This window comes from Pristiophorus japonicus, chromosome 5, assembly GCF_044704955.1.
Source record: "Pristiophorus japonicus isolate sPriJap1 chromosome 5, sPriJap1.hap1, whole genome shotgun sequence".
In the NCBI taxonomy this organism is placed as follows: Eukaryota; Metazoa; Chordata; class Chondrichthyes; family Pristiophoridae; genus Pristiophorus; species Pristiophorus japonicus.
Window position 1 is genome coordinate 131,291,322 of NC_091981.1, and position 26,017 is coordinate 131,317,338.

The 26,017-nt window shown below is 45.4% G+C and overlaps 1 protein-coding gene across 1 annotated transcript in view; it reads right to left on the minus strand.

Moving 5' to 3' along the window:
* The window catches only part of LOC139264459 (dynein axonemal heavy chain 11-like), a 679,414-nt gene that overhangs the window by 360,690 nt on the left and 292,707 nt on the right, over positions 1–26,017 (minus strand). Inside the window, exons 31-35 of the mRNA XM_070880970.1 lie at positions 25,576–25,707; positions 25,215–25,375; positions 9,637–9,793; positions 9,408–9,553; positions 9,199–9,315 (exon numbers count right to left, since the gene is read on the minus strand). Of these exons, the coding sequence (XP_070737071.1) occupies positions 9,199–9,315; positions 9,408–9,553; positions 9,637–9,793; positions 25,215–25,375; positions 25,576–25,707 (713 nt within the window). The remainder of the gene's footprint in view (positions 1–9,198; positions 9,316–9,407; positions 9,554–9,636; positions 9,794–25,214; positions 25,376–25,575; positions 25,708–26,017) is intronic.

The window sequence follows — 26,017 nt, forward strand, 5'->3', positions numbered from 1 at the left end:
CTCCACCCCAACCGGAGCCATGTGATCTCCTGGGAGAGGCAAAAACCAGATAAAAACCCAGGCCAACTGGGGGAAAAAATCTGGGAAAATTCCTCTCCGACCTATCCAGGTGATCGAAACTAGTCCAGGAGATCACCCTGGCCATATTTGATTCCCTGCAGTACTTACCATCATATCTGCACCAGCCAACAAGAGGTTATCCAGTCTAATCCCAATTACCAGCTCTAGGTCCGCAGCCTTGCAGGTTACAGCATTTTAAGTGCCCATCCAACCACCTTTTAAATGTGGTGAGGATTTTTGCATCCATCACCCTTCCAGGCAGTGAGTTCCAGACCCCCACAACCCTCTGCGTGAAGAAGCCCCCCATCAAATCCCCTCTGAACCTCCCACCAACCACCTTAAAACTATGCCCCCTCGTAATAGACCCCTCCACCAATGGAATTAGGCCCTTGCTATATCCAGGCCCATCAAAATTTTGTATACTTCAATGAGGTCTCCTCTCAACCTCCTCTGTTCCAATGAGAACAAACCCAGCCTATCCAATCTGTCCTCATAACTAAGATTCTCCGAGTAAATCTGCTCTGCACCCTCTCATGTCCTTCCTAAAATACGGCGTCCAGAACTGCACGCAGTACTCCAGCTGTGGCCTAACCAGAGTATTATACTATTTAAGCATAACCTCTCTACTCTTGTATTCTATGCCTCGGCCAATAAGGGCAAGCCTTCCGTATGCCTTCTTAACCACCTTATCCACCTAGCCTGCTACTTTCAGGGATCTGTGGACAAGTACTCCAAGGTCCCTTTGTTTATCTACACTATTAAGTGGCCTACCGCTTAATGTGTATACCCTTTTCTTATTAGCTCTCCCAAAGTGCATTACCTCACACTTCTCCGAATTAAATTCCATTTGCCACTGCTCTGCCCATCGGACCGGTAGATTGATATCTTCCTGCAGTCCATGGGCTAGAACCTCCACTTTTGTGCTTATCGCCCAAAAATGGGCATTATTTCCGGCGTGGGCATTAAAAAAGGGTTTTCAGATCGCCGGCTTCTCACCCATTCTCAAAACATCTAGTTTCCATTTTTGAAAATGGGCATTAACGTGAGTGATATCAAATGGGTGGTAGCGTTAAATATTTTTGACCTTCTGCCGTAAAGTGTGGCCGTCCTTAGCAACGGCATGGCAACGCTCGATTCCTGCGATTCAGGAGGTCAACTGTCATCATGACATGCGCAGAAGAGGAGACAAAGAGAGGGAGCTCAGAGGCACTGAAAACGTTTGTGGCTGTGGTGTGTGCTTATCTGGCTGTTGTGGGAGGTACGACGGAGATTCACCAGCAGCAAAAAGCCTACTCAGCAACAAGAACATAGTTGGCACCGAGTTTTTGTCCAACAAATAAGATATAACATGGAAGGTATGGAGGAGGCCCTGGAGCTGGTAGCCAGGAACACGGGTGGCAGAGGCCTCCCAGTGGTCCCGGACAGCGGCACTGCACCCCAAAATGCCGCACCCCATTGCCAATCACACGAGAGCCAGCAGCAACATCTTGCTTCTGGCTCGGAGCACATTCCCACCTAGGGACCGTCCTCTCCAGTATCTGTCCAAGCTTCGGCCATCACCCCCCCGCCCCCCCCCCCCAATGAAACATCGCCTGAGGACCTCCTCGGCCAGGCAGCTTGGAGTCAGGAGAGGAAGGGGAGGAGAAGCGGCGGGGGGGAGGGTTGGTTTGTACAGAAATACTAATGATTTCAGATTAATATTCGGTTTAAATGTTTTTTATTTAACAAAACCTTGTAGCACATTGGCTCAGATAGTTGCACCATTACACGCTGGTGATTCCTTATCAAACAGTATAATCACACTTAACTTCAATCAACTTAAACTTTAACTGTCACCAAGGTGATGTCCACCATTGATGTATGACCTGCACATCCAGCAGTGTGTCAGCCTTGTAAGTAACACCAACGTTCTTTCAGGCAAAGCGATCATTGATGAGCTCCTGACATATGGCTCTTGTAGCTATCATGCCACCATGGTTGTCGATCACCATAATTTGCTGGTGGTCGACAACCAGTTGGATATTCAGGGAGTGGAATCTCTTGCGGTTCCTGAAAAGCTCTGCATCCTGAAAAGGTGCCCGCATCGCAATGTGCAGTCTATTTCTCCCTCCACCTTGGGGAAGTTTGCAATTCTGGAGAATCCTAAAGCCCTCTCACTCTGTGCCTCGCTGGTCATAGGGAAGCTAATCAAGTCCCTCCTGCTTGTGTACAGGGTTTCAGTGAACTGTCTGATGCAGCGATGTGTGGCATGCTGAGAAAGTCCGCAAATGTCTCCAACTGTGGCCTGAAAGGAACCCGAGACATAGAACGACAGTGCCACGGTGACTTTGACCTCAAAGGACAGTGCAGTACTGATAGTGCTGGCAGGCTGCAGATCTGCCCTTATCAGCTGGCATACCTCAGTGATAACCTCTTTATGGAAGCGCAATCTCCAAAGGCAGGTGGTGTCGGGCAAGTCGAGATAAGAATGCTTCTCCTTGTACTTGCGTGGGGTGTAACGTCTGGTCCTCCTCATCTGTCTTTCATGTCTTACATTGGGTACATAATGCAGTGGAGCGTTCCTGCGGCGATGTCGAGTCTGCTGCATGTAATTGGTCACCAAGAGGGGGTGAGAAAGGACAGGCCCCATTGCAGTAGCTCTCTGTTTTACACCGATTGCTCACAAACAAGGAATGTCCCGACTGTTACATATGTAAAATTGTATTTACTCTGTACAGCCACCAGAGGGCTCATCCCCTGGAATCCCAAGGGATCCCATAATCCCTTGGGAGCATAGTTATTTAAGGAGGCTTCACAGGTTGGAGAGGTACTCTGGAGACCTGCAATAAAAGACTACGGTCACATTTTACTTTGAGCTCGCAGTGTTCAGTCTGACTTTCTCCATACACAACATGACGATGAGATAGATAGCGAACGCAAAGATGAAGAAAACAGTGGGCATCCTGAAGAAATTCTCAGAGGGAGATGATTGGGAAACTTTTGTGGAGCAACTCGACCAATACTTCGTGGCCAACGAGCTAGATGGGGAAGAGAACGCTGTCCAACGAAGGGCGATCCGCCTCACCGTCTGTGGGGCACCAACTTATGGCCTCATGAAGAATCTGCTCTCTCCAGTGAAACCCACGGAGAAATCGTACGACGATTTGTGCACACTGGTCCGAGAGCATTTGAACCCAAAGGAAAGTGTTCTGATGGCGAGGTACCGGTTCTACACGTACAAGAGGTCTGAAGGCCAGGAAGTGGCGAGTTATGTCGCCGAGCTAAGATGCCTTGCAGGACATTGCGAATTTGAAGGACATTTGGAGCACATGCTCAGATACTTTTTCGTACTTGGCATTGGCCACGAAACCATACTTGGCAAACTTTTGACTATAGAGACCCCAACCTTGAGTAAGGCCATAGTGGTAGCCCAGCCGTTCATTGCCACCAGTGACAATACGAAGCAAATCTCTCAGCACACAAGTGCTGCTACAAGTACTGTGAACAAAGTGATGTTGTTTCCGAATCGTAACATACAGGGCAGGTCACACATGCCTGCAGCTACACGTCCGCAGATGTCTCAGCATCCACCATCAAGCGTGATGAATGCAAGGCAATTAACACCTTGTTGGCGCTGCGGGGGTGATTATCGTTTCCATTCATGCCGATTCAAAGAGTACATTTGCAAGGGCTGCGGAATAATGGGACACCTCCAACGAGTGTGCAGGCGAGCTGCAAAGCCTGTTAAACCTGAAAACCACCATGTTGTAGAGGAGGATAGATCCACGGAGGATCACGACAAAATAAAGCCTCAGATCGAGGAGGCAGAGGTACATGGGGTGCACACATTCACCACGAATTGTCCCCCGATAATGCTGAATGTTGAACTAAATGGACTCCCGGTGTCAATGGAGCTGGAGACGGGCGCGAGCCAGTCCATCATGAGCAAAAAGACTTTCAAAAGGTGTAGTGCAACAAGGCCTCAAGGTCAGTCTTAACTCCAGTTCACACGAAACTAAGAACTTACACAAAAGAACTGATTTCTGCAATCGGCAGTGCTACCGTAAAGGTCTCCTACGATGGAGCGGTGCAAAAGCTACCACTCTGGGTGGTACCGGGCGATGGTCCCACGCTGCTCGGCAAGAGCTAGCTGGGAAAGATACGCTGGAACTGGGAATGTCTGAGCGCTATCGCCTGCTGACGACACTTCGTGTGCCCAGGTCTTAAACAGATTTCCTTCGCTGTTTGAACCAGCATCGGGAATTTCCAAGGAGCAAAGATGCAGATCCACCTAATTCCAGGGGCACGATCCATCCATCACAAGGCAAGAGCAGTATCGTACATGATGAGAGAAGGAGTAGAGATCGAGCTAGACTGGCTGTAAAGAGAGGGCATAATTTCCCCGATTGAGTTCAACGAGTGGGTTAGTCCTATCGTCCCAGTCCTCAAGGGAGATGGCAACATCAGAATCTGTGGCGATTACAATGTAACTATCAATCGTTTCTCCCTGCAGGAGCAATACCCACTACCAAAGGTCGACGACCTCTTTGCAACGCTGGCGGGAGGAAAGACGTTCACGAAGCTGAAGCTGACTTCAGCCTACATGACGCAGGAACTGGAGGAATCATCGAAGGCCCTCACTTGCATCAACACGCATAAAGGTCTTTTTGTTTATAACAGATGCCCGTTTGAAATCCGATCGGCGGCGGCGATATTCCAGAGAAACATGGAAAGCTTACTGAAGTCGGTCCCGCACACCATGGTCTTCCAGGACGATATCTTGGTCACAGGTTGGAACCAGGAGGAGGTTCTTAGTCGACTCAACCGCGTGGGGCTCAGGTTAAAATGCTCGAAGTGCATTTTCTTGGCGTCTGAGGTGGAGTTCTTGGGAAGGGGTCGCAGCAGACGGCATCAGGCCCACAAACATGAAGACGGAGGCAATTGAGAACGCACTGAGGCCTCAGAACGTGACGGAGCTGCAGTCGTCTCTGGGACTCTTGAACTACTTTGGTAACTTCTTACCGGGTCTCAGCACACTGTTAGAACCACTGCATGTCTTACTACGAAAAGGGAACGAATGGGTTTGGGGCAAAAGCCAAGAAAATGCCTTTGTAAAAGCGAGAAAATTGTTATGCTCAAACAAATTGCTTGTGTTCTATGATCCATGTAAGCGTTTGGTACTAGCATGTGATGCGTCGTCATATGGCATCGGGTGTGTATTGCAACAAGCTAATGATTTCGGGAAACTGCAACTGGTTGCTTATGCATCCAGGAGTCTGTCTAAGGCTGAGAGAGCCTACAGCATGATTGAGAAAAAAGCGTTAGTGTGTGTTTATGGGGTAAAGAAAATGCATCAATACCTCTTCGGGCTAAAATTCGAATTGGAGACTGACCATAAGCCACTTATATCCCTGTTTTCCGAGAGTAAAGGGATAAATACCAACGCATCAGCCCGCACCCAGAGATGGGTGCCCACGTTGTCCGCATAAAACTATGCCATCCGCCACAGGCCAGGCACAGAAAACTGTGCCATTGCTCTCAGTAGGCTGCCATTGCCCACCACGGGAGTGGAAATGGCGCAGCCCGCAGATCTAGCAATGGTTATGGAAGCATTTGAGAGTGAGCAATCACCTGTCACTGCCCGGCAGATCAAAACCTGGACAAGCCATGACCCCTTATTATCTCTAGTCAAAAGCTGTGTGCTTCACGAGAGCTGGTCCAGTATCCCAGTGGAAATGCAGGAAGAGATAAAGCCGTTCCAGTGGCACAAAGATGAAATGTTTACAGAGGCAGACTGCCTTTTGTGGGGCAATTGAGTCGTGGTCCCCAAGAAGGTCAGAGACACCTTCATCAATGAACTCCACAGTACCCACTCAGGCATCGTAATGATGAAAGCAATAGCCAGATCCCAAGCGTGGTGGCCCGGTATCGATGCGGACTTAGAGTCCTGCGTTCACAGCTATAATACATGCTCGCAGTTAAGCAATGCACCCAGGGAGGCGCCGCTAAGTTTATGATCTTGGCCCTCCAAACTGTGGTTTAGGGTACACGTTAACTATGCAGGCCTGTTCTTGGGGTAAAATGTTCCTTGTGATTGTAGACGCATACTCCAAGTGGATTGAATGTGAGATAATGTCGGCTAGTACGTCCGCTGCCACTACTGAAAGCCTGCGGTCCATGTTTGCCACTCACGGCTTACCCGATTGTCCTGGTGCGTTAACAGGCCATGTTTTACCAGTGCTGAGTTCAAAGAATTCATGATCCGTAACGGGATCAAACATGTCACATCTGCCCCATTCAATCCAGCGTCCAATGGTCAGGCAGAGAGAGCAGTTCAAACCATCAAGCAAGGCTTGAAGAGGGTAACTGAAGGCTCACTGCAGACTCACCTATCCCGAGTCCTGCTTCGCTATTGCACGAGATCCCATTCACTCACTGGGATCTCACCTGCTGAACTGCTCATGAAAAGAGCACTTAAGACAAGGCTCTCGTTAGTTCACCTTGATCTACATGAACAGGTAGAGAAGCAGGCGGCTTCGACAAATTGCATACCATGATAGCACTAATGTATCACGTGAGATTGAAATCAATGATCCTGTATTTGTATTAAATTATGGACAAGGTCCCAAGTGGCTTCCCGGCACTGTCATGGCCAAAGAGGGGAGCAGGGTGTTTTGGGTCAAACTTTCAAATAGACTCATTCACCGGAAACACTTGGACCAGATCAAACTCAGATTCACGGACTATCCTGAGCAACCCACCTTGGACCTTACCTTTTTTGATCCCCCAACACACACACCAGTGGCAACCAGCACCACGGTTGACCACGAAGCAGAACCCATCATCCACAGCAGCCCAGCAGGGCCCAACACACCAGGCAGCCCAGCAAGGCCAGTTGCACAGCAGCCCAGCGAGGGCCCAACAAATGATTCAACAACACCAGCTCTCACACCGAGACGATCAACCAGGACAAGAAGAGCCCCAGATCGACTCACTTTGTAAATAGTTACACCATTGACTTTGCGGGGGGGCGGGGGGTGGAGTGTTGTTATATATGTGAACTTGTATGTATTTACTCTGTACAGCCACCAGAGGGCTCATCCCCTGGAGTCCCAAGGGATCCCATAATCCTTTGGGAGCACAGATATTTAAGGAGGCTTCACAGGTTGGAGACCTGCAATAAAAGACTACGGTCACACTTTACTTTGAGCTCATAGTCTGACTCTTTCTCCATACACAACACTGACGAAGACACCTCTTCAGTTCCAATCGGTCACATTATGGTCAAGATGTTTTTACAGATGTTCACATCAACTCCAACGACCTGCAGAGTACATACGAATTCTGCCGAGGTTGAAGCACAGAAGCCTTTTAAAGGACGCAACATGTGATCTAGAACATGGCGTCCATAACGCTGTGATTAGTTCCGGTTAGTTCCACTTTTTGTGGGCGTTTTTTTGGGTGAGCGATATTGTGGGTGATATGTGTGCGAGGTGGTGAAATTGACACTGGGTGATCTCATGGCCGCTAGTTTCGGTAAATATGCTCTTTACGACAAAAAAAAGTGGGCGGGCGTTAATATTGAATCTCGGCGTTAAATCCGTGCGGAAAGTAATACTGGGTGATATTATGGGCATTGAATTCGATCATTCTGCTGATTCCGCCCCACAAAAATGGGCGGGCAGTCATATTTTTTCTCAGCGTTAAGCACATGGGGAAAGTAACACTCACCACTAAGTTTTCAAAAAATGCCCGCCAGTTTCCATTTTGGATATATGGATGTTATACGTCATTTCAGCAGTAAAATGGGCGTTAAGTGGGCGTTAAGTGGGCGTTAAGCATGCAAAGAAAATGGAGGTTCTAGCCGCATGACGATCCAGCTCAAACACATTTTTGTCATGCTCCCAAATTCAAGATTTACATGACATCATAACATACACAGGCCAACTAATAGCAGACTAGTTTAAAAATAACCTCATTTGAATGTAGCCGGCAAACAACGGCTTCAAACAAGTGCTTCACTACAGCTTGCCAGCTGTGGAATAAAGGGAAATCAAATGGTTACCATGCTAGGCCGGCGGACAGATCAGGCCTGGGGGAGGGATGGAGCTGATCCAAGAGGGGTCAGGCACCAAGTGGTAGTGGGCTACAGTATTTTTAGAACTGTAGAGTAAATGATAATGGCACTCCAGCAATAGCACTCCTGGCTCCACAAAAATAAAATGTCTGCGGGTGGCTTTTTGAGTAGCCTCCAGCAGTCCCTTTAAGGTCTGCTAATTAGGCTGTTCGCCCAATTGGCACTTCAAAATTGTAATCAGGGAAGATCCACTTTACATATACAAACAGCCTCCTGCCCGAAACAGGCAGGCATGCTGTTTGTCCATTTACAGGCCTCCCAGAAAATTGAATCAGGATTCCTTGGGCGCCTAAGGGCCATCCATTTCTCACATGAGAAATGGATAAGTGGCAGATGAAAATCACCCTCTAGTCAGCCCAAATTCATTTCAAGTGAGACCCTTACAGTCAGAATACAGAGATGTTCCTCCCACCAATCCGAGAGGTGAAAGGCCAGTGACTAACCCACTGCATCAGCCAATTATACTCAATTTATATTTTTAAGTAATGTTTGTGTACTGGAAAGATGTGCCATTTATAGTCACATAAAACACTTAATGTGGGTAATTTTGACTTTGAGCGATAGTGTAAAACAGACGATATCGAATCAGCCGGCTGTTATACATCTGTCCCAATGAAATGAAAATTGGGAGAGATGTATAACAAGCGGCTAATCCGATATCGCCCATTTTACACTGTCCCTCAAAGTCAAAAGGATTTTCAAAAGTGCGTGGTTACAATTAAAACCAAATTATATTTAGACAGAGATTATATTTGTTTTTGTTAATGTAACTACTATTGGAAAGTTTATTTTTTTTAGTATGCTGCATTTGGTGGCCAGTATTTCTATCAAAAGATAGTATTTTTCTTTAATAAATGTTAGACAGTAAAATAATTGGGTGAGTTCCTTGAAGATAACTGTAGCACAGTAGTTCTCACTATGCTTCCAAATCAAATCTCAGTAATCTTGTTACAGCGCTCAGAATTCATATCTGAGTCAGCAGGCAATTATACAGAATACTCAAAACAGCTAACTTCACTCACCTGAAAAGTGCTTTAAGATTTTCTGGTAGCTCTGTTCGACCAGCATAACCTGGATTCATGGTTATAAATATTCCAATAGCAGGTTTTAGAGAAATCTCTTCCCCAAGAAAGACAAATCTGCAAATAATTAAATACATTTAGCCTACTAAATTGGTACAATATTAATAAATGATGATGATTACACTATTCATTTATTATTTTACTTTCACCTCTTTTTCTTGTTTTTAATGGCATCTTGTATTGTTTTGACCTGCACTGCTACAACTGACAGAACTTCAATGGAGATCCGATTAAACTCATCGAAGCAGCCCCAAGCACCAGTTTGTGCCAAACCTTTGTAGATGTTTCCTATGGACTGTACAATGCAAAAATTGTATTCATATATTCTGTTTTATAAATATGACACAGAAGCACCATAACAGTCATTAGCAAACGTACCTTATAATCCATTTGCTCAGAACAGTTGAAGACATACACCATCACACCTAGGGCACGCCCAAGATCTTTAGTGGTCTCTGTTTTGCCTGTACCAGCAGGACCTGCAGGTGCTCCACTCATGGTTAAGTGAAGAGACTGTGTGAGGGTGATATAGCACCTTAAAAAAAAGAAACAGAGGGCAGTGGTTTATAATAATTGTCACAACAGCACAAAAAGTATAATGAAGGATGCAGAGCAATTAATTTTTCACATCAGCTTGTAACAAAATGATGTATACTATTACTAATTCTGTGCTTGTTAGATTATAGGAATGTAGAGCCAAAATATCCTTTGTGTGCTATGTAGTTCTTTATAAATTACAATTTTGCTACAAATGGTGCAGAGGAATCTTTCCCTCAATGAGATGTTACGAAAAATGTTGCTCATTGGTCCATACTAATCACATGAACTATCCTTTCACATTTTCACTATGAACCAACCAGATCCTGATAATCAATTCCATAAAACACATATTTTGTGCCTACTTGGCATTGCTTTTCATCAATTTTTTCCCCTGCTATTCTACCTGATATTCCCCTACATCACATTATTTTCTTTCTCCCCGCCTAATCCTGCAGTACTCCACCATGCTCATTGCAATTTGCTCCTGCTTCCAAGCCTGACTTCAGACTCAGCCTCTGCCAGTGGCAATCTTCAATTGGTTGGTGAGGCTGAAGAGCAAACACTGGGAAGGCTGTGGCTGGTAGGGATGAAGGAACGAACAGGAAGGGTCAAGATCTTCATTATCAACCACACAGCCAGTTTTAGTGTCATCTGCAAACTTCTTAATCATACTCCCTATAATCAAATCTAAATCATTGATACAAAGCACAAAAGCAAGGGACCCAATACTGAGCCCTGCGGAACTCCACTGGAAACATCCTTCCAGTCACAAGAACATCCATCAAGCATTACCCTTTGCTTCTTACCTCTAAGCAAATTTTGGATCCAACTTGCCACTTTGCCCTGAATCCCAAAATGATTTGAAGAAAAAGTACTGAGAGAAAGCATACTGAGAGAAAAATATAACATTTTTACAGCTATCCTGGGAATTTGAGAATTTAGGTACACTGTACATGCTTAGAATGCACAATACAAATTCAGCCCAGTCGTTAAAGCCCAAGCCCAGGCTTTTGGGAGAGGCAAAGACCTTCAAGTAAGAACTTTAATGAAGGTATTATAAGACACAAAAGACAATACAATGGATAATCTTGATAATTCTATTGTAAAATATGTACTTTATTGAATTTTTCCTTTGTTTAAACCCTTGCTTAGACTCTAGAAATGTTAGTTACTGTGAATAAAAGGCAGACGAAGAAAATTTTGGAGAGCATTTTCAGCAATTTGTCGAAACCCAGTGGCCAAATTATGTAATCAAAATGACGAGTTTACATTGGTAAAACCAATAATAATAAATATGCACACAGGAATTTACAATAGAAAATGTTGACACAAGTGCAACAAAAATGTGACAACAGGAAATCAAGTTGTGTAGACAGGAAGTGCACACAGATGTAAGATTTTTAATAGATTAAAGATAGCTATTTCTTTAGAGATCAATGCAAGTCTTCAGTCTTTCATGACCTCAATTGAAAGAAAATCTGTGAATAATGCCATGGACTATCATGCATCTTTGAAAAATCTTTTAGTGTTATGATTGCAGAGCAGCAGCACCACTTTTTATTATGTTGAATACATTTTGCAAATTTGATAATGGATGATAATCTATTGAACTGAACTTCGCCCCCAAATTCTCGATACGCACTCCCGGTAGTGGAGCTCAGCACCAGCAGTGCCATGTTATAAAATTACCCCTTTTATCTTGATAATTTTTTTAAACGTTTTTATCTTTATTAAATCTATTTTGTATTGCTATTTTTTCCCCAGGCATGTCAAAATTGATTTTTTAAATAAAACTTTGTTTTAGAAGTAATTACACTTTAAAAGGTTCCTCTGCAGAGAACATTTACTCAATAAATCAGTGGAGCAGACATATTCTGATGACTAAACGCAGAGCATGTCTATGTGCTTTCCATACATCATTGATGGCAGACAGTTTTCAGACTAATTATGAGGCATACTTTTTTAGTCTCTACCAAGGAGCCCTGTAATAATGATAAATTATCAGAGAAAATAACTAACTACCTGGACATCTTCAAAATTAAGTATGTATTGGAATTAGTACCAACATGTTTCATTGTTGTCTCACAAGATATAAAAAAATATATATGAATCAGGGAGGATATATGGCTTACCTAGCTCATCAGTAAGAACCAACTGTTCCCCTTCATAATATCCAATTGATTCCAGATTGCTACTCTATCCAGAAATACATTTCACATTTTGCTCACTCATTGCATGAAGAACTTTCTCACATCAGTCTTATCGTTGCCTTTCATTAGCTTGAACCTATGCCCCTCATTTAAATGTCATATTCTAATTTGAAATCATGCTCCAATTTACCTTTTCTGTATAACTTGCTACCTTGTATAACTGAGATTTCCTTTAATAATACTATAGTATTTGTAAACATGAAAAAAAATAACAAATGAAATATAGTTAAACACACTTCATATAACTTTGGAGAAAATTACTGCAGTCAATGGCAGTTTAAAAGATTAATAATAAGTTATTATATTATTGTAAATGAAACTCAAAATGGTAGTATGCAGGTACAGCAAGTAATTAGGAAAGCAAATGGAATGTTGGCATTTATTGCAAGGGTCACGGAGTATAAAAGTAAGGAAGTCCTGCTACAACTGCACAGGGCATTGGTGAGACCACACCTGGAGTACTGTACAGTATGGATCTCCTTATTTAAGGAAGGATATACTTGCATTGGAGGCAGTTCAGAGAAGGTTCACGGGGTTAATTCCTGAGCTGAAGGGGTTGTCATATGAAAAAAGGTTGAGCAGGTTGGGCCTATACTCATTGGAGTTTAGAAGACTGAGGAGTGATTTTATTGAAACGTATAAGATTCTGAGAGGGCTTGACAGGGTAAATGCAGAGAGGATGTTTCCTCTCATGGGGAAATCTAGAACAAGGGGGCATAGTCTCATAATAAAGGGTCGCCCATTTAAAACGGAAATGAGGAAGAATTTCTTCTCTCAGAGGGTCGTGAATCTTTGGAATTCTCTGCCCCAGAGAGCTGTGGAGGCTGGGTCATTGAATATATTTAAAGTAGAGATAAGACAGATTATTGAAGGATAAGGGAGTCAAGGGTTATGGGGAGAGGGCAGTGAAGTGGAGTTGAGGCCAAGATCAGATCAGCCATGATCTTATTGAATGGTGGAATAGGCTCGAGGGGCCAGATGACCTCCTTCTGATCCTGCTGCTATTTCTTCTGTTCTTATGTTCTTAAGTTAAGTCCCTTGTAACAGGCCTTAGAATTAACATTGTAATAACCTCAGACGCTGCCATCTAGTGTTGCTGTGTTCTTGGCTTACAAAATAAGCACTGCAATGCTTGCATGTCAGAGGAGCTTTTGTTGCAGCAGCAGTCAATAGAGAAAAAAAAATTGTTGCATAAGTTTTTCTGTTCCTGAAGCATTAATAAACCTATTCTTCAGGTTTACTAAGATTAATGTACTGCCTTGTGAAATGACACGCTTTCCCCATGTCACAATCTTACATCATTTTGGCATTAGTCTTGACATTGGAAATCTGGCCAATTTTCACTTACCTATTATATGCTGATTTCATACTTCTAAGGTGGCTTAACAGACTTTTAACTAGTAGATGTAACAGCCAATGGGGATTTTAACTTCTGCTACTGGTGGAAATCGGAGAGGGGTATAGAGAGTTACAATTAATCATCTCTCTTACCCACTCAAATACGGCCTAAAAATTGAAATTAATGTGCAAATAAGACAGTGCATAACTCAACATATGGGGAAAACTTAAGTAGATGGCTATTGTTAATTCATAATTATAAGGAAAGCAGGTACAATTCTGGAAATGGAGAGTGTGCATTACATAGGGAAGAAACATGTACACCCACTGTCATTCACATCCTGTCTTTGAAATGGTCTGGATTGTAAAGTCCTGACCCTGCAGTACAGACTTACACGAGGCATATGCTGAAGTCAAGGTCACTCTGGACCTGCACCTTTATTTCACAGCTCTCGAGTGCCACACTTGCCTGAGACCTGCCTTTATATATCTGTGTGGAACAGGTATGCAATGTCTCCTGCAAGTGCACCCCTGGTGGTAAAGTATGCTTGTGGTTACAGGTCATAGCTAGTTACAGTCATGTATAGCATGGTAAGATACAGTTATATACAGTAGTGTGAAATACATGACATCAACCTCCCCCAAGGTCTTATTGTCTTTATAGATTTAGTCTCTCAGGTGGTCTACGCTCTCGCTTGGAGCGTCTTAGTTGTGGTTCAGTTGTTTGCCTTGGTGGCTGTTTTTCTTTCGGTGTGATTGCTGGTATTTCGCTTGGGCTGTCTGTTTCGTTAAGTATGATTGCTGGTATCTCGCCTGGGCTGTCTGTTGAGACTGCCCTTTCCTCAGGTTGTTCCCTCTGTCTGTCCACCAGGTGTGATGTGAGTTCCACATTGTAGTCTGCCTCTGGTTGTGCAGTGTTGTTGGTGAATCTACTTTTAACTTGATCTACATGCCTCCGGCAGGTTTGGCCATTGTCCATTTGTACAACCAGTAGCCTGTTTCCTTCCTTGCTTGTTACTGTCCCTGCAAGCCATTTGGGACCCCTGCCATAGTTTAGCACAAACACTTTGTCCCCTATCTCATTCCACCTCCGCCTCGAATTTCGGTCATGGTACTCAGTTAGCTTTTGACGCTTAGCCTCAACAATGTCATGCATGTCTGGGAGGAATAACGAGAACCTGGTCTTTAAGGTTCATTTCATCAACAGTTGCGCGGGGGGAGCCCCAGTCAACGAATGCGGACGAGATCTATATGCCAGCAGCAGTTGCGACAGGCGGCTCTGCAGCGTGGGACCTTGGATTTTAAGTATGCCTTGTTTAACGATTTGCACTGCTCGCTCTGCCTGGCCATTGGAGGCCAGCTTGAACAATGCCGTCTTAACGTGATATATGCTGTGGTCAACTTAAAATCTTGAAATTCTGCGCTGGTGAAGCACGGACCATTATCACTGACCAATATGTCAGGAATTCCGTGCGTTGCAAACATGGTTCTAAGGCTCTCCAAAGTGGTGCAGGTGGTGCCCGAGTTAAAAATGGTGCACTCGATCCATTTTGAAAATGCATCAACGACTACGAGGAACATTTTGCCCAGGAATGGGCAGGCATAGTCTACATGCACCTGCGACCACGGTTTGGTGGGACAGGGCCAGGGGCTCAGGGGGGCCTCCCTGGGGGCATTACTGAGTTGGGCACAAATGGTGCACCGACGGACGCAGAGCTCCAAGTCCGTGTCAATGCCAGGCCACCAGACATGAAATCTGGCTATGGCCTTCATAAGGACGATCCCCGGATGCTCGCGGTGGAGCTCCTGGACAAACGCCTCTCTGCCTCGCAAGGGCATAACTACTCAGCTGCCCCATATCAGGCAGTCTGCCTGTAGTGATAGTTCATGCATGCGCCTATGGAAAGGTTTGATCTCCTCGGGGCAGGCATCGCGAGCCTCTGCCCAGTCACCAGTTAAAACACATCTTTTGACTAAGGATAATGTGGGGTCACTGGTCGTCCAGGCTCTGATTTGGCGAGCCGTCATGGGCGAACCTGTGGATTCAAAGGCATTGATTGCCATGACCATCTCACAGTCCTGTTCGTCGGACCCTTCCGTGGTCGCCAGGGGTAGCCTGCTAAACGCGTCGGCACAGTTGTCTGTGCCTGGTCTGTGCCTTGTTATATAGAAACATAGAAACATAGAAAATAGGTGCAGGAGTAGGCCATTCGGCCCTTCTAGCCTGCACCGCCATTCAATGAGTTCATGGCTGAACATTCAACTTCAGTACCCCATTCCTGCTTTCTCGCCATACCCCTTGATCCCCCTAGCAGTAAGGACCTCATCTAACTCCTTTTTGAATATATTTAGTGAATTGGCCTCAACAACTTTCTGTGGTAGAGAATTCCACAGGTTCACCACTCTCTGGGTGAAGAAGTTCCTCCGCATCTCGGTCCTAAATGGCTTACCCCTTATCCTTAGACTGTGACCCCTGGTTCTGGACTTCCCCAACATTGGGAACATTCTTCCTGCATCTAACCTGTCTAACCCCGTCAGAATTTTATATGTTTCTATGAGGTCCCCTCTCATTCTTCTGAACTCCAGTGAATACAAGCCCAGTTGATCCAGTCTTTCTTGATAGGTCAGTCCCGCCATCCCGGGAATCAGTCTGGTGAACCTTCGCTGCACTCCTTCAATAGCAAGAATGTCCTTCCTCAGGTTAGGAGACCAAAACTGTACACAATACTCCAGGTGTGGCCTCACCAATGCCCTGTACAACTGTAGCAACACCTCCCTGCCCCTGTACTCAAATCCCCTTGCTATGAAGGCCAACATGCCATTTGCTTTCTTAACCGCCTGCTGCACCTGCATGCCAACCTTCAATGACTGATGTACCATGACACCCAGGTCTCTTTGCACCTCCCCTTTTCCTAATCTGTCACCATTCAGATAATAGTCTGTCTCTCTGTTTTTACCACCAAAGTGGATAACCTCACATTTATCCACATTATACTTCATCTGCCATGCATTTGCCCACTCACCTAACCTATCCAAGTCGCTCTGCAGCCTCACAGCATCCTCCTCGCAGCTCACACTGCCACCCAACTTAGTGTCATCCGCAAATTTGGAGATACTACATTTAATCCCCTCATCTAAATCATTAATGTACAGTGTAAACAGCTGGGGCCCCAGCACAGAACCTTGCGGTACCCCACTAGTCACTGCCTGCCATTCTGAAAAGTACCCATTTACTCCTATTCTTTGCTTCCTGTCTGACAACCAGTTCTCAATCCATGTCAGTACACTACCCCCAATCCCATGTGCTCTAACTTTGCACATCAATCTCTTGTGTGGGACCTTGTCGAACGCCTTCTGAAAGTCCAAATATACCACATCAACTGGTTCTCCCTTATCCACTCTACTGGAAACATCCTCAAAAAATTCCAGAAGATTTGTCAAGCATGATTTCCCTTTCACAAATCCATGCTGACTTGGACCTATCATGTCACCTCTTTCCAAATGCACTGCTATGACATCCTTAATAATTGATTCCATCATTTTACCCACTACCGATGTCAGGCTGACCGGTCTATAATTCCCTGTTTTCTCTCTCCCTCCTTTTTTAAAAAGTGGGGTTACATTGGCTACCCTCCACTCCATAGGAACTGATCCAGAGTCAATGGAATGTTGGAAAATGACTGTCAACGCATCCACTATTTCCAAGGCCACCTCCTTAAGTACTCTGGGATGCAGTCCATCAGGCCCTGGGGATTTATCGGCCTTCAATCCCATCAATTTCCCCAACACAATTTCCCGGTTAATAAGGATTTCCCTCAGTTCCTCCTCCTTACTAGACCCCCCGACCCCTTTTATAACCGGAAGGTTGTTCGTGTCCTCCTTCGTGAATACCGAACCAAAGTACTTGTTCAATTGGTCCGCCATTTCTTTGTTCCCCGTTATGACTTCCCCTGATTCTGACTGCAGGGGACCTACATTTGTCTTTACTAACCTTTTTCTCTTTACATATCTATAGAAACTTTTGCAATCCGTCTTAATGTTCCCTGCAAGCTTCTTCTCATACTCCATTTTCCCTGCCCTAATCAAACCCTTTGTCCTCCTCTGCTGAGTTCTAAATTTCTCCCAGTCCCCAGGTTCGCTGCTATTTCTGGCCAATTTGTATGCCACTTCCTTGGCTTTAATACTATCCCTGATTTCCCTTGATAGCCACGGTTGAGCCACCTTCCCTTTTTTATTTCTATGCCAGACAGGAATGTACAATTGTTGTAGTTCATCCATGCGGTCTCTAAATGTCTGCCATTGCCCATCCACAGTCAACCCCTTAAGTATCATTCGCCAATCCATCTCAGCCAATTCACGCCTCATACCTTCAAAGTTAGCCTTCTTTAAGTTCTGGACCATGGTCTCTGAATTAACTGTTTCATTCTCCATCCTAATGCAGAATTCCACCATATTATGGTCACTCTTCCCCAAGGGGTCTTGCACAACGAGATTGCTAATTAATCCTTTCTCATTACATAACACCCAGTCTAAGATGGCCTCCCCCCTAGTTGGTTCCTCGACATATTGGTCTAAAAAACCATCCCTTATGCACTCCAGAAAATCCTCCTCCACCGTATTGCTTCCAGTTTGGTTAGCCCAATCTATGTGCATATTAAAGTCACCCATTATAACTGCTGCACCTTTATTGCACGCACCCCTAATTTCCTGTTTGATGCCCTCCCCAACATCACTACTACTGTTTGGAGGTCTGTACACAACTCCCACTAACGTTTTTTGCCCTTTGGTGTTCTGCAGCTCTACCCAGTCGTAAGTCGTAAGACGCCAGCATGAGTGCCCACCGCTGAATGCGCGCCGAGGCGTTGGCGTTTATTGCCTTGTACTCGGATAGCGGGGACGTGAGGGGTTTGTGGTCGGTTTCTAACACGAACTTGGCCCCGAAAAGGTATTGGTGCATCTTTTTGACACCGTACACGCACGCGAGCGCCTCCTTCTCAACCATACCGTACCCGCGCTCCGCCCGCGAAAGTGACCTGGAGACATAAGCAATGGGTTGTAATCTATCCGCATCATTGACATGCTGTAAAACGCACCCGACACCGTACGCTGACGCATCACATGTAAAAACTAGCTTTTTACCTGGGTCAAAAAAGGCTAAAATACTGTTGGAACATAGGAGGTTGCGTGCCTTATTGAAGGCGCGTTCTTGGGTGTGTCCCCAAAACCAATCGCACCCCTTTCTGAGTAGCACGTGGAGAGGCTCCAGCAACGTGATCAAGTTCTGCATAAAGTTCCCAAAGTAATTGAGTAGCCCGAGAAAGGTGCGCAGTTCAGACACATTCCGGGCCCTCGGGGCCTGGGTGCCAGATGAATTGCTTCGGTTTTGGATTCTGTTGGGCAGATTCCATCAGCGGCAATCCTTCTGCCCAAAAATTCAACCTCGGGTGCGAGAAACAGACACTTGGATTTCTTAACTCTTAGACCTACCCGATCCAATCGACTTAGTACTTCCTCCAAATTGCGGAGATGGGAGTCGGTGTCCCTGCCCGTGATAAGTATGTCGTCTTGAAATACAACCGTCCCCGGGATGGACTTGAGCAGACTCTCCATGTTGCGCTGGAATATGGCAGCTGCCGACCTGATGCCGAATGGGCATCGATTGTACATAAAAAGGTCTCGATGTGTGTTGATGGTGGTGAGTAGCTTCGACTCTTCGGTCAGTTCTTGCGTCATATACGCAGATGTGAGATCGAGTTTCGAGAAAAGTTTTCCTCCAGTCAACGTGGCAAATAAGTCCTCCGCTCTAGGCAGCGGGTACTGGTCCTGTAGGGAGACTCTGTTTATGGTAGATTTGTAATCCCCATAGATTCATACAGATCCATCAGGCTTCATGACGGGGACGATGGGACTTGTCCAGTCGCTAAATTCCACGGGTGAGATAATGCCTTCCCGCAGAAGCCGGTCCAGTTCGTGTTCAATCTTTTCCCTCATCACATAAGGCACAGCTCTAGCCTTGTGATGGACCGGTCTGGCATCCTGTGTGATGTAGATTTTAACTTTAGCCCCTTTGAAGGTGCCCATACCTGGCTGAAAGAGATGTTCAAAACGACTTAGAATTGTTGAGCAGGAGGTCCGTTCCTCTGACAACATGGCATGAACATCATCCCATTTCCAATTTAGTTTTGCCAGCCAGCTTCTCCCCAACAGTGCTGGGAGATCTCTGGGGACAATCCACAGGGGAAGTCGGTTCACCGTCCCTTTGTGTGTGACTGAGAGCATGGCGCTGCCAAGGACTGGGACGATTTCTTTGGTATAGGGCCTTAGTTTGGTGTCAATCCTTGTGAGTTTTGGTCTGTTGCTTTTGTGCGGCCACAGCTGTTCAAATTCTTGGACGCACATGAGAGATTGACTAGCTCCTGTGTCCAGTTCCATGTTGACGGGTATCCCGTTGAGTAGGACCCTCATCATTATTGGAGGCGTCTTGTTGTAAGAACAATGGACATTGATCGTGTTGACCCGCTGTGCCTCGGCGTCCCGGGCACTGTCCCCACTGTCTTCTGGTCCGCTTTCCGTCCCTTCCGATTCGTATACCAGCCGAGCTGCTGTTTTTCTGCACATGCGACCCAGATGCCCTGTATAGTTGCAGTTTCTGCAAACAGCATGCTGAAATCGACACCCCCTTGTGCGTGCCTTCCCCCACATCTCCAGCACAGACCGCTTCCATTGTTTCCGAAGGATGAGCTGCGTCTGGCTGATCTCTCTTGAGCTTCTCTCAGTCTGTAGTTGATTGCTCGCATTGTGGGTTGATGAGGTGTGAACGGCCGTTCATGTGGCTCTTGATGGCTTCTGGCGCCACTGCCTGCTGTTGAAGGCCTGCTCTCCTGCCTTTGTCTGTGTGTGGGGGTAGCGGCTTGTTTCACGCTGTGAACCCCTTGTTCCGATGTTTCGTTGGTTGTCGTACCCGCAGTATAGATCAACCTCGTTTCTTCTTCTCCTGCCAAGAATGTCTGTGCAACCAGTGCTGCTGCCTCTAGGGTCAAGTTCTTGGTCTCTATAAGCTTTCGGAATATGCCTGCGTAGCCTATTCCTTCAATAAAAAAGTCTCTCAGTACTTCTTTCCTTAGTTCATCGGAGAACTCACATAGACTAGCCAGCCTCCGAAGTTCCGCCACAAAGTCGGGTATGCTCTGGCCCACACAGCGTCTGTAGTTGTAGAACCTGTGTCTGGCCATGTGTTGGCTGCTTGCTGGCTTCAGGTGGTCTCTCACCAGTGTGCTCAACTCCTCAAATGACTTGCTTTCTGGTTTCTCGGGTGCCAGCAGATCCTTCATTAAGGTGTATGTTTTCGAGCCACAGCTGGTCAAGAGATGGGCTCTTCTCTTGTCTGCCTTATCGTCGCCCAACCAGTCTTTAGTTACAAATCTTTGCTGGAGCCTTTCTATAAAGTCCTCCCAATTGTCTCCAGCATTGTATTTCTCATCTGAGCCGTTGGTAGCCATTCTTTGGATTGTGTGATCCCGTAACTCGTCGCCACTGTAAAGTCCTGTCCCTGCAGTGCCGACTTACACGAGGCACAAGCTGAAGTCAAGGTCACTCTGGACCTGCACCTTTATTTCACAGCTCTCGAGTGCCACACTTGCCTGAGACCTGCCTTTATATACCTGTGTGGAACAGGTATGCAGTGTCTCCTGCAAGTGCACCCCTGGTGATAAAGTATGCTTGTGGTTACAGGTCATATCTAGTTACAGTCATGTATAGCATGGTAAGATAGAGTTATATACAGTAGCATGAGATACACGACATGGGTGAATTGATATGTTTTTTAAAAATTCATTCATTGGATGTGGACATCACTGGCAAGGCCAGCATTTATTGCCCATCCCTATTTGCCCTTGAGAAGATGGTCATGAGCTGCCGCCTTGAACTACTGCAGTCTGTGTGGTGAAGGTACTCCCACAGTGTTGTTAAGGAGGGAATTCCCAGCGATGATAAAGGAACGGCAATATACTTCCAAGTCAGGATGGTGTGTGACTTGGATTTTCAAAAAACATTTGATAATGTGCTACACAAGAGGTTATTACACAAAATTAAGGCTCATGGGATTGGGGGTAATATATTAGCACGGATTGAGGATTGGATAAATGACAGAAAACAGACTGTAAGAATAAATGGGTTATTTTCGGGTTGGCAAACTATAACTAGTGGGGTACCGCAAGGTTCAGTGCTTGGGCCTCAGCTATTTCTTCTTCTTAGGCAGTCCCTCGGAGTCGAGGATGACTTGCTTCCACACTAAAAATGAGTTATCAGGTGATTGATGAGTCCGATGCGGGACCTAAAGTCTCTGTCATAGATGGGCAGACGGTGGCTGAAGGGACGGGTGGGTGGGGTGCTTGGGTTGTCGTGCGCTCCTTCTGCTGTTTGCGCTTGGCCTCCGCTTGCTCCCAGCGAAGAGACTCGAGATGTTCGGCACCTTCCCTGGTGCTTCTACTCCACTTTGAGCGGTCTTGGGCCAGTGATTCCTTATCAAGGAGGCGTGAGGGTGTCCTTGAAGCGTTTCCTCTGCCCACCTGGGGCTCACTTGCCGTGTCGGAGCTCCGAGTAGAGCGCTTGTTTTGGGAGTCTCATATCAGGCATGCAGACGATGTGGCCCGTCCATCGGAGCTGATCGAGCATGGTTAATGGGCTGAACTCTAAACCATCTTCAACACCTTCATCGAAGTATACAAGAGCATGGGCCTTACACTAAACATCCGTCCTCTACCAATCTGCCCCTGCCACACAGCCCTGCCCGGATTATCAAAATCCACAACGAGGCTTTAGGCAACGTGGACCATTTTCCATATCTTGGGAGCTACTGTCAACAGAGCAGTAGTGATATCCGCCCTCCTGTATGCTTCAGAGACATGGACTATGCACAGCAGGCACCTCAAAGCACTGGAAAGTACCACCAACGCTGCCTCCACAAGATCCTGCAAATGCTTTGGCAGGATAGGCGCAACAACGTCAGTATTCTCAGCTATTTACAATCTATATCAATGACTTAGATGGTGTGACTGAGTGTAATGCTGAGTGTTTGCTGATGATACAAAATTAGGTGGGAAAGTAAGCTGTGAGGGGGATGCAAAGAAGCTGGAAAGGAATATAGTCAGGTTAAGTAAGTGGGCAACAATATGGCAGATGGAATATAATGTGGAGAAGTATGAAGTTATCTACTTTGGGAGGAAAAATAGAAAAGCAGAATATCTTTTAAATGGTGAAAGACTGGGAAATCTTGGTATTCAGAGGGACCTGGGCATCCTTGTGCACAAATCACAGAACGATAACATGCAGGTACAGCAAGCAATTAGGAAAGCAAATGGTATGTTAGCCTTTATTACAAAGGGATTGGAGTACAAGACTAGAGAAGGCTTACTACAATTATAAAGCTCCTTGGAGAGACCACACCTGGGGTACTGTGGATAGTTCTGGTCTCCTTACCTAAGGAAGGATATAGTAGCCTTAGAGGGAAACATAGAAACATAGAAAATAGGTGCAGGAGTAGGCCATTCTGCCCTTCTAGCCTGCACCGCCATTCAATGAGTCCATGGCTGAACATGCAACTTCATTACTCCATTCCTGCTTTATCGCCATACCCCTTGATCCCCCTAGTAGTAAGGACTTCATCTAACTCCCTTTTGAATATATTTAGTGAATTGGCCTCAACAATTTTCTGTGGTAGAGAATTCCACAGGTTCACCACTCTCTGGGTGAAGAAGTTACCCCTTATCCTTAGACTGTGACCCCTGGTTCTGGACTTCCCCAACATTGGGAACATTCTTCCTGCATCTAACCTGTCTGAACCCGTCAGAATTTTAAACGTTTCTATGAGGTCCCCTCTCATTCTTCTGAACTCCAGTGAATACAAGCCCAGTTGATCCAGTCTTTCTTGATAGGTCAGTCCCGCCATCCCGGGAATCAGTCTGGTGAACCTTCGCTGCACTCCCTCAATAGCAAGAATGTCCTTCCTCAAGTTAGGAGACCAAAACTGTACACAATACTCCAGGTATGACCTCACCAAGGCCCTGTACAACTGTAGCAACACCTCCCTGCCCCTGTACTCAAATCCCCTCGCTATGAAGGCCAACATGCCATTTGCTTTCTTAACCGCCTGCTGTACCTGCATGCCAACCTTCAATGACTGATGTACCATGACACCCAGGTCTCGTTGCACCTCCCCTTTTCCTAATCTGTCACCATTCAGATAATAGTCTGTCTCTCTGTTTTTACCACCAAAGTGGATAACCTCACATTTATCCACATTATACTTCATCTGCCATGCACCTAATTTGCCCACTCACCTAACCTATCCAAGTCACTCTGCAGCCTCATAGCATCCTCCTCGCAACTCACACTGCCACCCAACTTAGTGTCATCCGCAAATTTGGAGATACTACATTTAATCCCCTCGTCTAAATCATTAATGTACAGTGTAAACAGCTGGGGCCCCAGCACAGAACCTTGCGGTACCCCACTAGTCACTGCCTGCCATTCTGAAAAGTCCCCATTTACTCCTACTCTTTGCTTCCTGTCTGACAACCAGTTCTCAATCCATGTCAGCACACTACCCCCAATCCCATGTGCTTTAACTTTGCACATTAATCTCTTGTGTGGGACCTTGTCGAAAGCCTTCTGAAAGTCCAAATATACCACATCAACTGGTTCTCCCTTGTCCACTCTACTGGAAACATCCTCAAAAAATTCCAGAAGATTTGTCAAGCATGATTTCCCTTTCACAAATCCATGCTGACTTGGACCTATCATGTCACCTTTTTCCAAATGCGCTGCTATGACATCCTTAATAATTGATTCCATCATTTTACCCACTACTGAGGTCAGGCTGACCGGTCTATAATTCCCTGTTTTCTCTCTCCCTCCTTTTTTAAAAAGTGGGGTTACATTGGCTACCCTCCACTCGATAGGAACTGATCCAGAGTCAATGGAATGTTGGAAAATGACTGTCAATGCATCCGCTATTTCCAAGGCCACCTCCTTCAGTACTCTGGGATGCAGTCCATCAGGCCCTGGGGATTTATCGGCCTTCAATCCCATCAATTTCCCCAACACAATTTCCCGACTAATAAGGATTGTAATTAAGGTTCACGAAACTAATTCCTGGGATAAGGGGATTATCCTATGAGGAGAGATTGAGCAAACTAGGCCTATTTTCCCTTGAATTTAGAAGAATGAGTGATGATCTCATTGAACATGTAAGATTCTTAAAATGCTTGAAGGGGTAGATGCTGGGAGGATGTTTCCCCTGACTGGGGAGTCTAAACTAGGGGTCACAATCTCTAAATAAGGGGTCAGCCATTTAGGACTGAGATGAGGAGAAATTTCTTCACTCAAATTGTTGTGCATCTTTGGAATTCTCTATCCAGAGAGCTGTGGATTTTTTTAGTTATTGAGCATATTCAAGATAGAGATCGATAAATTTTTGGAGTTGAGGTAGATGATCAGCCATGATCTTATTGAATGGTGGAGCAGGCTTGAGGGGCCGAATAGCCTACTCCTGTTCTTTCATGAACAGCCCAAGCAATTTAACTTTTTTTCAGTGTGACCGAAAGGAGTCGGTGCTTCCCCTCGCCTTCAAATGACACAAATGGCGAGCTGCAGCAGGCAACCACTTGGCGCCTCCAGCTTGTAAATGAGGCCCAAGTCTCAAACTGGCTTCGGCTTGGGCACCCTCTGCCCACTTGCTATCCATCCAGTATTAAAATCGACCCTCCCATGTACAATGCCATAAAAGATCGGCTAGTAATAATATAATGTCAAAGTATTGTATTAAAAAAACAAGAGTATTTGAATTTAAAATGGGTTAGTATTATTTACCTGTCAGTCAGAGGAGTGATCACTAGTCGAGGAGTGTTCCCCAGATATTCATAAGAGTACTGAAACTGAGCATCACATATGTTGGCAAAGCAGTGGGTCTGGGCAGGGTCCCAGCGATGCCGCAACTGAGACAGCCAAGCAAAGGCTTGAGAATTTGTAACCTGAGGGGAAAACGTGCATCATATTTATGATATCATGTCACAACTAAAGGCAGTATTTTATATTTTAGTCAAAAAAACATGAACAAACGGCATACAAATTAAAATAACAAAAAGGCAGCAGAAGATAAAAGTAGGATGTTCAAGTAAAACAAACAAGAAAAGAAAGCCGTAGATAACTTGCAATCAATTCTCTAACATGCCTTCTGAGCAATGAGCTTCGCCACAACGTCCCGAGCATGGACGTCTATAGTGCATATAGTCATAATCTTCTGCCTGTCACCTGGTGTCAGCTCTCCCAGCAACATGTTGATCAGAACATTCAACTGCACCACCTGAAAAGGTTTTTAAAAAATCACTATTTTTTAGTCACAGGAACTCAATGCATGGAATCAGAATTTGCAGCCTGAATAGTTATGATGGCTGATAGGGTGAACACCAGCGTAAGTTCATAATATTTAATTCCACTACTGTGGCCAAACTTCAGACACAGTTTAATAAATGACAGCACTCAGTCCCTGACATGATTGTTTTATAGGAATTTTATTCCAAATATTACCTTCAATCTTCAATTCGAAATACTGGCCTAGAAATTGGATTGCCCCCTACCTGTTTTACAGGCATAAAATAATTTAAAATTGTCTC